Source organism: Pseudonaja textilis, chromosome 2 (assembly GCF_049901715.1).
Source record: "Pseudonaja textilis isolate UNSWEBS1 chromosome 2, rPseTex1.2, whole genome shotgun sequence".
NCBI classification, from domain to species: domain Eukaryota; kingdom Metazoa; phylum Chordata; class Lepidosauria; order Squamata; family Elapidae; genus Pseudonaja; species Pseudonaja textilis.
This window is the reverse complement of record NC_141991.1, coordinates 193,944,944-193,958,636: the sequence shown is the minus strand read 5'-3', so window position 1 is coordinate 193,958,636 and position 13,693 is coordinate 193,944,944. Positions and strand designations below refer to the sequence as shown.

Here is a 13,693-nt window from a genome sequence, read left to right as displayed (position 1 = left end):
ACTTCCTGGCCTGACTTTTGGACAGTGACAGCCTCCCTCCGGGCCCCACCCGACCCAGGGAGAAGCAGCTCTTTCTCTTCGCCAAACGAGCCTCTTCCTCGCCCTCTCCAACGCATCGCAACGAGAAGGGGCAGGAGAAAGTCAGCCAGCCAGCCAGCTTCAAGGCTGGCAGAGCTACAGTAGGGGGAGGAGGGCTGAAATCTCCGTTTAGGACGCCGAATGCACCACGTCCTGCGGGGCTCTCCCGGCTGAGCCGCAACAAGCACCGATCCACGTGTCAGGAAGGACCCCCTTGCCCTTTCCCCCTTGCCCAGCGGGACTCTCCCGCTTCCAATAAGAGGGGAGGCGGCGGCGGCGGCAGCAAGATCAAGATGACGGCTTCCAGGAAGAGAAGGAGAGCAGCGCCTCCCTTACCTGGCTTAGCTGGCTTAGGCGGCGGCTTGGACATCGCTGCGTCCAAGTTTGCACAGCCAAGCCTCCGCGATCGCCGATCCTAGCGCTGAGCCGGCTCGCTCGCCGCCTCCAGATCGCCTTTCCCCTGCGGAGGATTTGGGGAGCGGCGCGGCTCGGGAGCGACCTACGAAGCTCGGAGGGAGCGTGGGTCGGGGGGGTCGGGTGGACGTCCCAGATGAGCTCTCTCTCGGCGAGGGCACGAAAGGTGCTGTTGCAACGACGAGGAAGTGCGGCTTGGTCGCAGACTGGCTCCGCCTAGAGGCCGAGGAAGCGCACGGCAGGAAGAGCGAAGGGAACCAGGAGAAGGCGGAATCATCCCAGGAGGGGCGTTTCCCGTGCGGGAAACGGGGGGAATCGACAAACAGGGCGACGAATCACAGCGCGGGAAGCTCCAATAAGGGACGGGGCGGTCCCCTTAAGGCTCCCGGACTGACTGCGAGGGTTTGACCAATCGGAGCGCAGCGGTGGGGCCTAGTGCCCGCGTTCTTGGTCGTACAAGCAAGGTTAAGCGCCTCTGCCTTTTTTTTTCCTGCGGTTTACTGAGGTAGCGGCTAATGGGGTGATAGAAGTGGGAGGGGCTTGGAGGCGCCCCGTCTCTTTGCGGGCTGAAGGCAGGCTCCGCTTGGCTTTCCTGAGGGAGGTGTTTGCGCGCTTTGCTCTGAAGAGAAGTGTGAGTTACTTTGTTTGCGTTGCTTTTGCTTCTCTGCCTTAGGGAATCTCTGAACAGAAGCCCTTGTAGAATTCACCTTCCTTAAAAAAAAATAAAAATCCGAAAATCTGACCTCGTTCTCTGCAGTGTGTGGTTGCAAACGCACTAAAAGTGTGTGATTGCAGATTGTGGACGTTCTTGGGCAATCTGTACTTGGCGCCTTAATGATGTGTTTGTGTTTTGAATGCGATTGTCAGCATTCCTGGTCTTTTCTTGAGTTGAGTAACCTTGTGCTATCGGTCTTCCTTAATGGTGGTTTTTGTTTTCTATGGCTGCTTTCAAACCAGCGCTTTATGGTAAGAAAAAGATAAAATAAATGGGGGAAGGAAAGAAGGGTAACAAACATAACTGAAATTATGTTTAGAAAGCCGAGCCAATACTATATGGGGTAAAAATCCTATTCATAACCATTTATGTTTCTGTACAAAACATCCTTCCCTCAAAACGACGCTATAGAGCACTGCACACCAGAATAACTAGACACAAGAACAGTTTTTCCCCAAAAGCCATCACTCTGCTAAACAAATAATTCCCTCAACACTGTTCAACTATTACAAAATGTGCACTACTATTACTGTTAATCTTCTCATCACTCCTTATCACCCATCCCCTCCCACTTGTGACTGTATGACTGTAACTTTGTCGCTTGTATCCTTACGGTTTATATTGACTCTTTCCTAGTATGATTTGATTGCTGATTGTACCCTATGACTATCATTAAGTGTTGTATCTTATGATTCTTGACTCTTGATGAATTTATCTTTTCTTTTATGTATATTGAGAGTACTTACGCCAAGACAAATTCCTTGTGTGTCCAAGCACACTTGGCCAATAAAGTATTCTGTCCTGTCCTGTTTCTATTCTATTCTATTCTATTCTATTCTATTCTATTCTAAAAACATAACCCATCAAAACCCATTTGTAATTATTCCATGTTTCCCCCTTATACGGATCATTCATGGTTTGGATGAATCAATGAGAATACTGGACAATTATAATGGAAATTGCTTAAAATTTTGCCTTAATGAATGAAATAAGTAACTGTAAATGAGAAGATAATTCATACTGCACTTGTTACTCATTCATTGATCATGTGCCATTAAGTCTGTGTTGACGGTGGCCATATATAGACTTTTCCCAGGGTGATCTAAACCCAACCTGACACTTCATATTGTTCAATTAGGACACCCATTGTTGCTGTAATTTCCGTGTACCTTCCTGATCGTGATCTTCTCTTTTTTCCTCCCACCTTTCCTAGCATCGTAGACTTCTTCACAGAACTAAATCTTCACATAATGTGTCCCAAATACAGGTTGTCCTTGGCTCACGATCTGAATTGAACTGGAATCTTCATAGTTGAACAAACCAGTAATTAATCAGGATGTCACGTGACAGTTTTGCTCAATGAGTGCAATCCCTGCACACCCAATTGTGGTTAATTTGTGGGTGGCCAACAGGAAGGAATAGAAGGTAAGATAGATACGACAGAAGGTAAAGAGGAATGGAAGCCTTAGAGGTGGGAAGGCCAGCAAAGACCACATGCCAAGTGCTTTTCCTTCCTGCTAAAATCCAAGCAAGATTTTTAGCCTTAAGCAGAGAGACACACGTGCCTAACCTTCACCTGGCCTCCCAGGGCCTCTCCATCCCCAAAGCACCCTGCACTCCTTTTCTTTACTGTTCTGAGTCTCCGTTCTGGTATTGAATATCCTGTTTAAATTTCGGGTTCCTCCCTGCTGAAGGATGTCAGCTCCTGAGCTTCTCAGGTATAGAAGTGTCACAGTGCTTGATTTCTTCCAAAGTTTTTGCTGCTACCCTACCAAATTCTAGTCTATGATGTAATCCTGGGTTCCATTACTGCTTATACAGATAGTCCTCGACATACGACCACAATTGAGCCCAAAATTCATGTTATTAAACGAGACATTTGTTACATGAATTTTGTCCCATTTGAAGTCCCATTGACTTTGCTTGTCAGAAGGTCGCAAAAAGTGATCACATGATCCCAGGACATTGCTGCTGTCATAAATATGAGTCAGTTGCCAATTTATGCCAATAGTCGTAAGCAGGGGTGGGCTGCTGGGGGTTTGCAGTGGTTCGGGAGAACCCTTAGCTAAGATTCTGTGCAGTATGGAAAGCCCCCAAATCCCACTCCTGGCTGGCCCTACCCGCCCCGCTCCACCCCCCCAGGAGTCCCCACATGGCCTGTTTTGGATGCAGGTAAGTGCAGGGCGCGCACAGAGGCTTGGGGAGGGTGAAAATGGGCCTCCCGGAAGTTCGGAAGGCCAGAAATGGGCACATTTCCGGCTTCCAGAGAGCCTCTGGAGCCTGGGGTGGCCGTTTTTGCCCTCCTGGAGGCTTGAGGAAAGCCTCTGGAGCTCGGGGAGGGCAAAATGGCCCATCCCCCACCATGGTACAGGAGGCCAACTAGGCCACGCCCACCATGGTCACACCCATCCAGCAACCGGGCAGAGAATCCGTTGCTAAAATTTTTGAAGCCCACCCCTGGTCATAAGTCACTTTTTTCATTGATGTTGTAACTTGGAACAGTCACTAAATGAACTGTTGTAAGTCGAGGTCTATGTGTATTCAGTCCTACAAAGCAGGAGCTATCCATTACTTCAGTATGTTCTTTGGCAAGTCTGAGGCTGGTTGTTGTATCGGTTGCCATTAAGTTAGCCATCTTTATATTTAATCAGATTGGTGTCTTCACTTGGCTCTTTGATTTACAATAATAAAGAGTTAGTAGATCATTTACACTTTCACCTTTCAAAGTAGTCTTGTCAGAATGGCACAGTTCTCTTCCTCCAATTTAAAAATTGTGAGCATTTTCAATTAATGAAGAAGAAAACAAGGAATCTCCTTTGCAGACTGGGAAAAAGTCGATTACACCATGTTCCATCCTGACTGTAACTTCCTTTCTTGTTCCATTTAAGTTTACTTGTATTAGGAACTGCAGTCTTATTCAACAAACATGGAGCTTTTATTTACAAACAATTGTAAATTGTTGGTGTAATTTGAATAGGGCTGTGTCTTACTGGCAGTCATTTTGATATCAACATCAACCTTATTTTTGCCGGGTTCAGTGACGATGGGAAAAAATACTTTGTTCTGCAGGTGATAGTGTTATTCATGAATCATTTCTGCTTATGTAACATTGCTCCTTACAGTTTATTTTGGAGCCATGTTCTACTGTTTTGAAATACTTTTTGCATCCCAAAGGGTTCAAAGCCCTTCATCCTTATGTAACTGATAAAAGACTTGGAAGCACTTGTAGAATAATAGTTAATCAACAGCATATAATCCAGATGCATTCAAGGTTATTAGTATCTGTAGTCATAAGTTTTGCCTATTTTATAAAAGGACTTAAACCTGAAAAAAAACACCCAACCCATTGTGAAGTGTTTGAATTTAACAAAACAGCCTATTTTATGTTCATGTGTATTAAGGCTAGGCAGTACTTCAGATTCTGTTCCAAAAAGGTGTTTTGAATGGTATAGCTATAAAAAGTAGGATGCCTAGTTTATACTGTGGAAAGAACCTTGGAACAGAAGATGAACACAAGCTGATTGTGCCTCTGCAGTGTAACATAAATATTTAAAAGTCCAATTTTATGCCACATCAGTAGAAGAATAATGTCCAAATAACAGAAAGTAATAATTAATAGTAAATATTAATAATTAAACCTGTGACTATCGCTGACTCTGGGTAATTTAGATAATACCAATGGCCAGGGCATCTCAGGGAGAACCTCATTCAAAAGAGGGGAGGTGCTATGGCAGAGAAGGCACACTTCCTGAGATTAACTGAGGAACCAGGTGAGTGCCCATCTACTGGAACAAACTGGCTGGCAGATACCATGGAATATAGATGGACCCTCAAGTAATTATGCCCTGTGCCAAATACAGAACACAGTATATTTTTATGTATTATTTTTCGTGAAGGATTCAGAGAATCTGGATGATTAAGAGCCATAAAGTAATCAAGGGATTAAAAACCAATTGTCAGGAGAAGAGATCCAGTACGTTTGGCTCAAAAAAATATTAACTCTTCCAGGATCTTTGGATAAACAAATGATTCTCACTAAATAACACACAGCACACAACTGTTTCTTTTGTTATTATTTAGCTTTATTTTTATTTTTATTTAATGCCACTTTTATTGCTTTATAAGTAACTCAAGGTGAAGAACATCCAGAATACTCTTTCTCCTCCTGTTGCGTCCACAACTCTGTGAGGTGGGTTGGGCTGAGGGACTGGCCCAAACAGCTTTCATGTCTAAGGTGGGATTAGAACTCAACAGCCTCCTGCATGCACTTTTATATTTTCTCGGGGCATATATATATATAGGGGCATAGCAAAGATGATTATATGTACGTAAAATGTTTCTCCACCAGATCCCTGTCCTATCCTCCTTTTTATAGTTTATTTCCTTTGTGTCTCAGCTGAGATTTCATTGATTGCTCTCACTGTTGAGCCACGTAGATTTTCCTCTTTCTTATGTAATTTTTCAAACAGTGGCCAGTCTAGCCCAGTTTTAGAGTCCCTCACTGGCATAACTCAATTTAAAAAAAAAAAAAAGCTAATGGACATGCTCTTGATTTTATCGTTTCAATTTAATGTTTAGGTTGTAAAGGAACAATGAAAACATTGGTCATTGGACTTGGAGGGTAAGTGTGAATAGGAATTTGAAATCCTCTTTTCTTATTTTATGTATCAATATATATAAATACAGATGGTCCTCATTTAATGATCATTTGCTCAGTATGGATTCTTTTCATTGCATGTTAAACAGTATTTATATTTTTTATTTATATAATTTACATTTATAAAGGCTGCCCTATTCAGCTTTGGCTATTATTGGCATACAATACCAATAAAATACAATTAAAAATTATGACACTTTCTGTAATAATGATTGCCAAATGTCTAAATCTATGTTCTATAGTGTACTATGAAAATATTCAGTGTATATGAAATTGCAGTTTCCACTGTTGTTGCAATCCTAGTTCTAATATTTTTGCTGTTGCAACCACACAAATACTTTTAAGAACCCTGCTCTCAGGAAGAAAAAGGACAAATACTGAATGATCATTGTGCATTTATTCTGTAGAAGATAATTGACAGAGAACGCCCTTATGCAGCTATAATAAATAACCTTCTGGCTACTTAAAAGTTTAAAAAATCATTACATTTGACTGGATACAAAGCAATTGCAGAGTAAACAAAGCTATTAACAGTGCTATCTACTGTATAGTTTGTTCTTCTCAACATTTTTTCTCCCCATTTCCAATTCAGTGTAACAAATGGAGGCAAATCAACCCTGGCAGGAAAGCTGAAGAAATTGTTCCCCAATTGCACTATAATTTCCCAAGATGACTTTTTTAAGGTAACAAGTTTAAAAAAACTTTACACTTTGATATTTTGCTTTGTTGCAGAAGTGGATTTAACTTTGTTGATTCCAATGCCCACAAAGATTCTCTTCGCCCTACAGTGAGTCTATGCAGTGATGGACATCAAAAGTTAATATGACTTACCCAGTGTGATTAGAGTTCTCAATTAAATAGGGCAATATTTCTTAGTCTCAGCAACTTTACATGTAATCCTTGTTTACTGACCACAATTGGGACCAATAACTTCATCACTAATCCATGGAGTTGTTAAGCAAGACATCATATGGCTGCAACTGTGATTTTACTGCTGGCTTCTCCATTGATTCTGCTTGGCTGTGAAATATGCAAATAATAATAACATGAATCACAGAATGCTGTGATAATTATATACAGCCATTGGCTGTTAAGTGCCCAAATGGTGATTGTGTGATTGATTGTGGGGTAAGTGCAAGAATAGTCATAAAGTTACCCTTTCAATGCGTTGCAACTTCAAACAGTCACTAAACTAAAGCAGCCGTTAAGCAAGGATTGCTAGTATTTGAACTTCAATTCCCTAAATTCCCCAGCCCTTTTAGGCAGCGTCCTAAAACTGCTGAGATTAAGAAACATTGAGGTAGGAAATTAATGTGTGTAAAAATGGTGCCTCATTGCGGAATTTCTCCTCACAGTGTAGAAGTAGGTCAGCATGTGAAGCTCTAGTTATTTTGTCACGGAAGTTTTAATCCTCTGCACTTTGGAATGGCTGCTAAGTTTCTAGAAAATCAGCCAAATTGACCTGATCTCAAAATTACCAAAACAATGATCTCAAAAATTGCGGAAAAGACTCTTTCCTTCATTTGTTTTCCTGTATTGTTTGTCTACTCAAACATTTCAAACTTTGTGTCAACCCTGGAGCCATCTTTGAGCATCTTCAGGGTTGCCACAGTGAGGCTGGCTGGAGCTGTGGGAAAGGGAAGGGGGAGTAGAGATAGCTGTGGGGAATATGTAGCCAAAATAACATTCTTTCTTCTGTGAACCAAGGACACTGTCACCAGCACCTGGAGGGGCATGGATGGAAGGCATCCAGGATGGGAAGAAAGACCTGGTGGGAGCATGTGATGGTTGTGTGTAATGTGGGGAAGAACTTTGGATTTTGAACTGGGTGGGGAAAACCCAGGGGACTTCAGATTCGGGTTTTCACCAGCTGTACCAATATGACATGCCTAATAAATCTATACTTTGAGGAACCCTGCCTTGGAGTTTTGATTTCCTATGGGCTGTTACTTGGAATCCTATTGTGATTTTTCTTGTTCTGTAAATTATTATTTCACAAACTTGGCAAATACCAGTTTTTAAATGAAAGAATACGGTTTGTGGGAGGTGTTTTTTTAATTATTAATGCACAGGAATTGAATTTACTTGGTACAGAATGATAGGGATAATATCATTAGGTGTAAATTGCCTCTCTGTGTTAAGATTTGCAGCCACTTATCCTGTGAGTTTGTACCATACTCTCCATAACGTTAATATGTTTGGTTTTCTTTAGCCTGAATCTGAAGTGGCCAAAGATGATCATGGATTTCTGCAGTACGATGGTAAATATTCTGGGTTTTGTAATATATATATTTTGAAAACTCAAAAGAGAGATCTGGATGGCCCCCCCATCCTTATGGCATTCAAAAAGCTATTAAAAGGCCTTGCTATTTTCTCAAGGTTTTGGGCAGGATGATGGTTGTGCCCCTTTTGGATGGGCTTCCTGGCTCAGTCATAATTTCTCTTCTGTTTTTTGTATTGCTCTTACTTTTCACCTGTAAGCCACGTAAGAGTAATCAGGAGCCAAGTGGCTTTTAAATTATATATATGTACCTGCAAATGTATAAATAAATTATAAAATGTAATACTGAAAAATACAATTTTCAACAAGATATTTCAATGATCTGAGTCTTTGTACCATAGCACAAAGGCATCCAATTTATAAATGAGAAGGCCCTTTTTTTTCTAGACAGCGAAGGTCTTCTCTGCTCAATCTGGTTCTCCCTTTCCTAGATGTCCTGTACCAGGAACCAAGTGTTCAGAGGAAATCTGCATTTTACTTTGTTTAACTACTTATAAAGCTTGCTCTATTATGGAAATAGCTTGTTCTTGGAATGCAAATGTGCTACGTTTGCCTACAAAAACAACTAGCTGGTTTAAAAGCTGTTAATATAAATAAGATACTTGGCAGAAATAAATGTGATTAACTTGTTCAGGTTCAGACAGCCCCGATTGTTGTGCAATGCAGCCAATTATTAAATGTTTGAATTGCAACATAATAAGCATTCACCATAAAATGAATTGGCTTAGGAAAGCATAGTAAGCTTTTGGGGATTGTAGAACGTCATTACATATGAATGAGATGAACCACATTTTCACCTCCTTCATAGATCTGAATTGAACTAGCAGAAAGAAATAGATATGAGAAAAGACAAAAGAATTAATCTCTTTCTAGGATAAAGATAATTTATGTAAAAGCTTTAGGCTGTCTTAAAGCTGTCTGGATTTAGAAAGGACTTGAGTGCCTACAAAAGTCAGTTTATTGTTGGAATATAAATATTTTCATTAAGTAGTTAAATGGAAAACAGTTAATCATGAAAATACAATAACCAAGTTTACAGCTAGCATTAATGAAATTCAGTAACACTCTCTGCCCCAGTTTGACTTTAGGGTAGTTCATCTCAAACTTGTTCATTAGAAAGATACTATTTTGATTCCACATTTTTGCCAAGCAGAGAAACTTGTCCAGACTGTTCAGATTCACTTTTTAAAAAACATTTTAAAGTTAGGGAACCCTCACTAATATATTTTGATTATAAATAAATGTGTTAGTTTACTTTCTTCATATAGCTTTGAAAAATGAAATGAAACCAACTGTTCTAAGTATGACGTTTTACTGCCTTAAAAGAATTCATATACTTATTTTAATTCATTTTGCTTAAGGAGAACATAATATTTCGCTTTATATACTAAATGATAAAGATTTAAAATTTAGTACAATCCAAACTGTACATGAGAAGCTGAAACAATTGGGGTTTTTTTCCTTGTTATTGTTTGGAAATTATTGATCTGCTGTTTTTTTTTAATCTATCCTTAATTCATTACCACCCATTTTTCTGCTATTTGCATAGAATTTCAGATTTGAGAACTATAGTAAGATCATTGAATCACTCCTATACTTTGCTATCACTTTGTAAACTTTCCTGTTTCCAGTCCTGATTAATCAACCGTAAACATACTTTGCATTTTCTCAGATGGTGCTGAATCCTCAAAATAACAAAATTTTCTAACATTTAAAGTAATCCCCAACCCTCCCATTCTGTTCAATATAAACTTCAAGCTTTGGCCCTTGAGTGTCTCATGAACAGAATGAGTGCCGACTGGGAATATTGCCTTACATTTTAAGATTTAAGTGTCTCTTTTAGTACTTGATGCCTTGTACATGGAGACAATGGTGGCAAGCATACGTTCTTGGATGACAAAACCAGAAGACTCTGCATTGCCAAGACCACCCAATAATACACATGATGATCAGACAGGAGCAAAAGATATTCGGGTCTTAATTATTGAAGGTTTCCTTCTGTTTAACTACAAGTAAGCAGCTGTTTAACATTTACAAGAACTGCAATATGGCAAACCAGCATCCCTTACTTGTCATTTTACTCTTGCAGGCCCCTTAGTGATATATGGGATAAAAAATATTTCTTAACAATTCCCTATGAAGAGTGTAAAAGGCGAAGAAGGTATGGCATACTAAAAGCAATGCTTAATATAAAACTTTTTTTTCTTTGTCCACTGTTTTCTTCTCTCTGTAAAGCTGCACATCCTACTTCAAAATAAGCTCCACTTTTAGGCTGTCTTTGTGTTGTATATTCAGCCCATGGGCCAGATTTCCCTTTGACTGGAAATGGTGTTTGGAAAGGGGAATCGACCAGTGGTGGGATTCTACCAGTTTGTGCCTATTCGCTAAAACCAGTTGTTAACATTGTAAGCAGTTCAGAAAACCAGTTGTTAGAAGAAATTACTGGCCTAATCCTGTAAGGAAGGCAGGAAGAAAACATTCTGGAATTGCCTACAGAAACTGCTTCTCTGTTAACCTTTATTACATTCTTGGCAGGACTAGACTTCCTGTCTTAAGAACATCTCTGGAATTTTTTCCCCTCCTTTGCTGGTACTTTGCTTGTGTGGAGTGACCATTCAAAGTTACAATGGCACTGAAAAAAGTGACTTATGACCGTTTTTCACACTTAGGACTGTTGCAGCATCCCCACAGTCACGAGAGGTCAGGCGAGGAGATGCGTGCCTCGATGTGAGTGATATTGAGTTGGCTATTCACATGACCACCAAGCCATACCCACCAACTAAGCCACGGCCACAGAACTGGTTGTTAAAAAATTTGAATCCTGCCCCTGTAAATGCGTGGGAAATGCGTAAAAGGAGGGAAATTACACTTGGGGATATGGCACACAAATTTCAGTTCTGGCTCTCTTTTACTGCAGTTCATTTGACTTCTAATAAAACTATCTTTTGCAACGAATGGAGGCAAGGATCATTTTTACTTAGAGGTGCAAGCTGAGGCAGAGCGGACAGGATGCTTTTCGCAATGGAAAAAGATAGGGTGATCACTTCCAGCATTTTTTTCATTAAAGGAGATCAGTCTAGACAGAGCTTTAGGGAACAGTAGGTCTTTTGCACAGATCTTCTAACAGAATCCAAAACACTGTGAAATCTACTTAGATCAGCATGATCTTTCCTTACGAGAGCTCCATTATTTGTTAGTAAAGCTTGAGGCACATCATTATGGAAATTACCTCTGAATACTGCTGTGGATGCTGCGGGCTTTATAGCTATTATAAAGGTTTTATTTGAGGATGGTTAATTTGTGATTCCCTCCTAAGTTCTTGATGGTAGAATTCAATTCATGATAGTTGGGGCTTTTAGGGACTTGTAATTTAGCTATATTCAAAAAGTCATAAGTGCTCAACTATTCTGCTAAAGCTACAAAGGGTTCAAGGATCACAACTTGAAAACATGTTAAATTTCTTTAAGTGACCCATTATGCTTGAGTGACTTTGACAAAAATTATGAAAATGCCTTAAAATAATAGCATTAAACAATATGAAATGCGGGACTATAAAATCTAGGAGTGAAGTACAGAAAAAAGAAACCATTTAAACATTATCAAACTAATAAGAACCACTTTGGGTTTTATTTTTGCTTAATGTAGCAACAGAATATACAGTCCACCAGACCCACCTGGTTACTTTGATGGACATGTGTGGCCCATGTATCAGAAACACAGGAGAGAAATGGAAGAAAATGAAGCAAGCATTGGTACAGCTAACATTCTTATAGTTCTGTCAGGTGTCTGACATTTGCATAAATAGTGCATAGCTACTTATGCACTTCCTATATTCTTTTCTTTAAAAATGTCTTAATATTTCTTTGCATTTATGTAAAAGGTGAATAGCTATGAGTGTGATAAGAGGGTCTTTAGTTCCCAAATGATTAGACATTTATAAGCTCACACTCTTAGTGGTCAAACTGTTGTTTGGATTGCACGGGACCTTAAGTTATATATCTCTGTATAAACTGTGCTAGTGGATAGGTTATATTTATTTATTTATTTATTTATTTATTTATTTATTTATTTATTTAATGTATATGCCACACTTCTCAGCAATAAAGTGATTCTGAATTTTTTCCTCTGCTGAAAATAATTTGCATTTGTATTCCACCTTTTGCAGTTTATTTAGATGGAACAAAACCACAGGAAGATCTCTGTTCAAGGATATATAATGATATAATGCAGGAATTGGAAAAGACAAGTAAGTAATTAGCCTGAGTTAAGATAATTTGCATCAAGAAAACTGCAAATAATGCCAGATGCATCATTAGATTTGTATGTGTATGTTTCCCAATACACTTGAAATCAAATGAAAGCTGAGAAACATAATCTGGTCCCACGGAAGTATAGTTCAACTCGTGGGTTTTCTTGGACAGCTGCTAGGGCTTCAGTGTTTCACTGCCTTGTCTAAGATCTTTCCTCTCCACTCAATCCTACTACAGGTACAGGCAGATTGGGGACAGCAATTGGTGGCTATTAAATCTTCACCTTCAATTTTTTTTCCAATGCCCAGAATATTAGGTCATTCAGGTAATAAATATATCCAGTAATCTGCATGTGTTGCATATAGGTCAGTATTAGTAAACATGCTGGAAAACGCCCATCAATATTCGGAAACATATCATTACAGAAGCCTTACAAAATGACTATGCCACAAGCACAGTCCTTATCCTTATCTTCCCCTAGCTGAGGTAATGTTTTATGTCTGGTACTCCTAATACCATTGTATTGTGGTTTTGAAAAAGAAAATACCTCTTACATTTTACCTCTTAAACACAGGTTTATTGTAATCCTCTGAGAGCACTTCATTTTCCCTTTTACAGCTAAAACTTAAATGAGCAATCAATTTCATAAGTTTTTAATGTTACTTATGGGGGAAATGATTGCATTATTCTTGCAAAATTATAGTTTCCAAAATGTTATGTGCATGTTTGACTAACAAGTTACGTCAAAATAGGTTTTATTAAATTTGCAATTGCTACACAAAATAAATCCTTTTGAATGAATTTTTTACTTTAGATATGTAAGAATGAAGCCTTGTATTGGAGGTCTTTGGGAAAGCAAAAAAAGTATTATGATAAATACATTTTTATATGTATATAAAATACATATAAAAATGATAATTTAAGGATATGTTAACATTGGAAATGGATTGAGTAGGAAAAACTGCAGCACATCTTCGAACCAATGTAGGTTTTGTTCTTTTTTCTATAGGTGAGCAAGGCATTATTATGCATGCATAAATTTGCTTTCATTACAACTTGCTTCATGAAGCACTGAAGAACATCCCAGGCCCCCTTGCCAGTTGACAGAAAAGCACTAAAAATTAAATGAGGAAAAGCCAGCTCTTCTGTACAATGGGATATATTGGTTGTGGTTCGGTACCAATTCAGTTGCTGCAATTCTTCTAACTCCTTTCTTCTTAATATTGTCAAAAAATGAGAGGTTGTTATATTTTATAATAGTGTCTCTACTGAATAAAGTTGGAGGTTACTTTTTGCAT

General features: G+C 39.2%; 2 protein-coding genes across 15 annotated transcripts in view; one reads left to right on the top strand and one right to left on the bottom strand.

Annotated features, from left to right (window-relative positions):
* Positions 1 to 741, bottom strand: part of OSTF1 (osteoclast stimulating factor 1) — a 30,008-nt gene extending 29,267 nt beyond the window's left edge. Inside the window, exon 1 of the mRNA XM_026703819.2 lies at positions 415 to 741. Within this exon, the coding sequence (XP_026559604.1) occupies positions 415 to 448 (34 nt within the window). The 5' untranslated portion in view covers positions 449 to 741. The remainder of the gene's footprint in view (positions 1 to 414) is intronic.
* Positions 742 to 976: 235 nt separating this feature from the next.
* NMRK1 (nicotinamide riboside kinase 1) lies at positions 977 to 13,690 on the top strand. Of its 14 annotated transcripts, none has more exons than XR_015742186.1 (10): positions 978 to 997; positions 5,786 to 5,828; positions 6,457 to 6,547; positions 8,077 to 8,125; positions 9,989 to 10,157; positions 10,235 to 10,306; positions 11,791 to 11,897; positions 12,311 to 12,391; positions 12,633 to 12,720; positions 13,405 to 13,690. XR_015742186.1 is itself a non-coding variant. In XM_087926734.1 (10 exons), the coding sequence occupies exons 3-10, from the start codon at positions 5,800 to 5,802 to the stop codon at positions 13,431 to 13,433; spliced, it is 627 nt and encodes a 208-aa protein (XP_087782860.1). In that variant the 5' UTR covers positions 1,006 to 1,123; positions 2,475 to 2,632; positions 5,786 to 5,799; the 3' UTR covers positions 13,434 to 13,690. The 14 variants fall into 14 exon arrangements, 9 of the variants coding, with proteins under 9 accessions (XP_087782862.1, XP_026559600.1, XP_087782864.1 ...); XM_087926734.1 differs by lacking the exons at positions 978 to 997; positions 12,633 to 12,720 and adding exons at positions 1,006 to 1,123; positions 2,475 to 2,632; XR_015742187.1 differs by lacking the exon at positions 978 to 997 and adding an exon at positions 1,007 to 1,135 and having other exon boundaries at positions 5,795 to 5,828.
* The last annotated feature ends 3 nt before the right edge of the window (positions 13,691 to 13,693 follow it).